The 1323-nt window shown below is 67.2% G+C and overlaps 1 protein-coding gene across 1 annotated transcript; it reads left to right on the top strand.

Moving 5' to 3' along the window:
- Window positions 1-557: 557 nt before the first annotated feature.
- RAB3A (RAB3A, member RAS oncogene family) lies at window positions 558-1322 on the top strand. Its single transcript, XM_026067191.1, has 3 exons — window positions 558-785; window positions 882-1000; window positions 1085-1322. The coding sequence occupies exons 1-3, from the start codon at window positions 558-560 to the stop codon at window positions 1287-1289; spliced, it is 552 nt and encodes a 183-aa protein (XP_025922976.1). The 3' UTR covers window positions 1290-1322.
- The last annotated feature ends 1 nt before the right edge of the window (window position 1323 follows it).

Raw genomic sequence — 1323 nt, 5'->3', positions numbered from 1 at the left:
CCTGCAGCGCTGCCAAAACGCTGCGGCCCCCGGGCAGAGCTGGGCCGGGCCGAGCCGAGCCGAGCGGCGCGAGGGCACCGCTGCAGGTGCCATTTCGTGGCGGAAACGCAGGGAGCGGCTGCCGCCGGCCGCAGCCTCCCCGCGAGGCTCGCGGGCTCCCCCCGCTCCGCGCCGGCAGGTCTCGGGGTCGAGGTCCCGCGGTGGCCCCCGCGCTGCCCGGAGCCTGTGGCACGGGCAGCTCCGAGGTGCCGGAGCGGCCTCCGGGCTCCCCGATGGCTTAGTGCAGCCGCGACCGGCTCTGCCAACGCGGATGCCATCCCGGGGCCGAGCAACCCTGCTGGGGCCAGGATGCCTCGCCCCGGCCCCGAAACACGGGAAAACATGCGTCAACCCGTCTCCGTGGGATGCCGTTTTCCAGCAGAGTGCCGGGGTTTGCCCCTTGGCTGGGGGGAGCCCCGGCTCGGCGCTGCCTCGGGCTCCCGGCCCGTAGCGGATACGGGGAGCCGTTCCCGGCAGAGCAAGGGCCCAGTGCCCTCACCGCCTTCCCTGCTCCACAGATGGCGTCCGCTACCGACTCCCGCTATGGGCAGAAGGAGTCCTCGGACCAGAACTTCGACTACATGTTCAAGATCCTGATCATCGGGAACAGCAGCGTGGGCAAGACCTCCTTCCTCTTCCGGTACGCCGACGACTCCTTCACGCCCGCCTTCGTCAGCACCGTCGGCATCGACTTCAAGGTCAAAACCATCTACCGCAACGACAAGCGCATCAAGCTGCAGATCTGGGTGAGCGGCCGGGTGCCCCCGCGCTCCGGGGTCCGGCTCCGCGCGGGATGCAGTTCCCCCCCTGACCCGTCCTCCCTCCCTCCCTCCCCTTCCCAGGACACCGCCGGCCAGGAGCGGTACCGGACCATCACCACCGCCTACTACCGCGGCGCCATGGGCTTCATCCTCATGTACGACATCACCAACGAGGAGTCCTTCAACGCCGTGCAGGACTGGTGAGCGCCGCCCTGACGAGCCAGTGCTTCTATTATTGCTRTTATTACTATTATTAATAATAATTATGTTTTTGCCTCCCGAAGGTCGACCCAGATCAAGACCTACTCCTGGGACAACGCGCAGGTGCTGCTGGTGGGCAACAAGTGCGACATGGAGGACGAGCGCGTGGTGTCGTCGGAGAAGGGCCGCCAGCTCGCCGAGCACCTGGGTGAGTGCCGGCCGCTGCCTTCCCGCGGGCGATTTCGTCGGGGCCTCGGTTTCCTTGCGCTGGTTCCGCCGCTTAAATAGCAGCAGCGACTTGTCGTCTGACGACCAAAAGGGG

This window comes from Apteryx rowi, unplaced genomic scaffold, assembly GCF_003343035.1.
Source record: "Apteryx rowi isolate R43461 unplaced genomic scaffold, aptRow1 scaffold_254, whole genome shotgun sequence".
NCBI classification, from domain to species: domain Eukaryota; kingdom Metazoa; phylum Chordata; class Aves; order Apterygiformes; family Apterygidae; genus Apteryx; species Apteryx rowi.
Note: the sequence above shows the minus strand (reverse complement) of the source record. Positions and strands in the feature narration are given on the sequence as shown.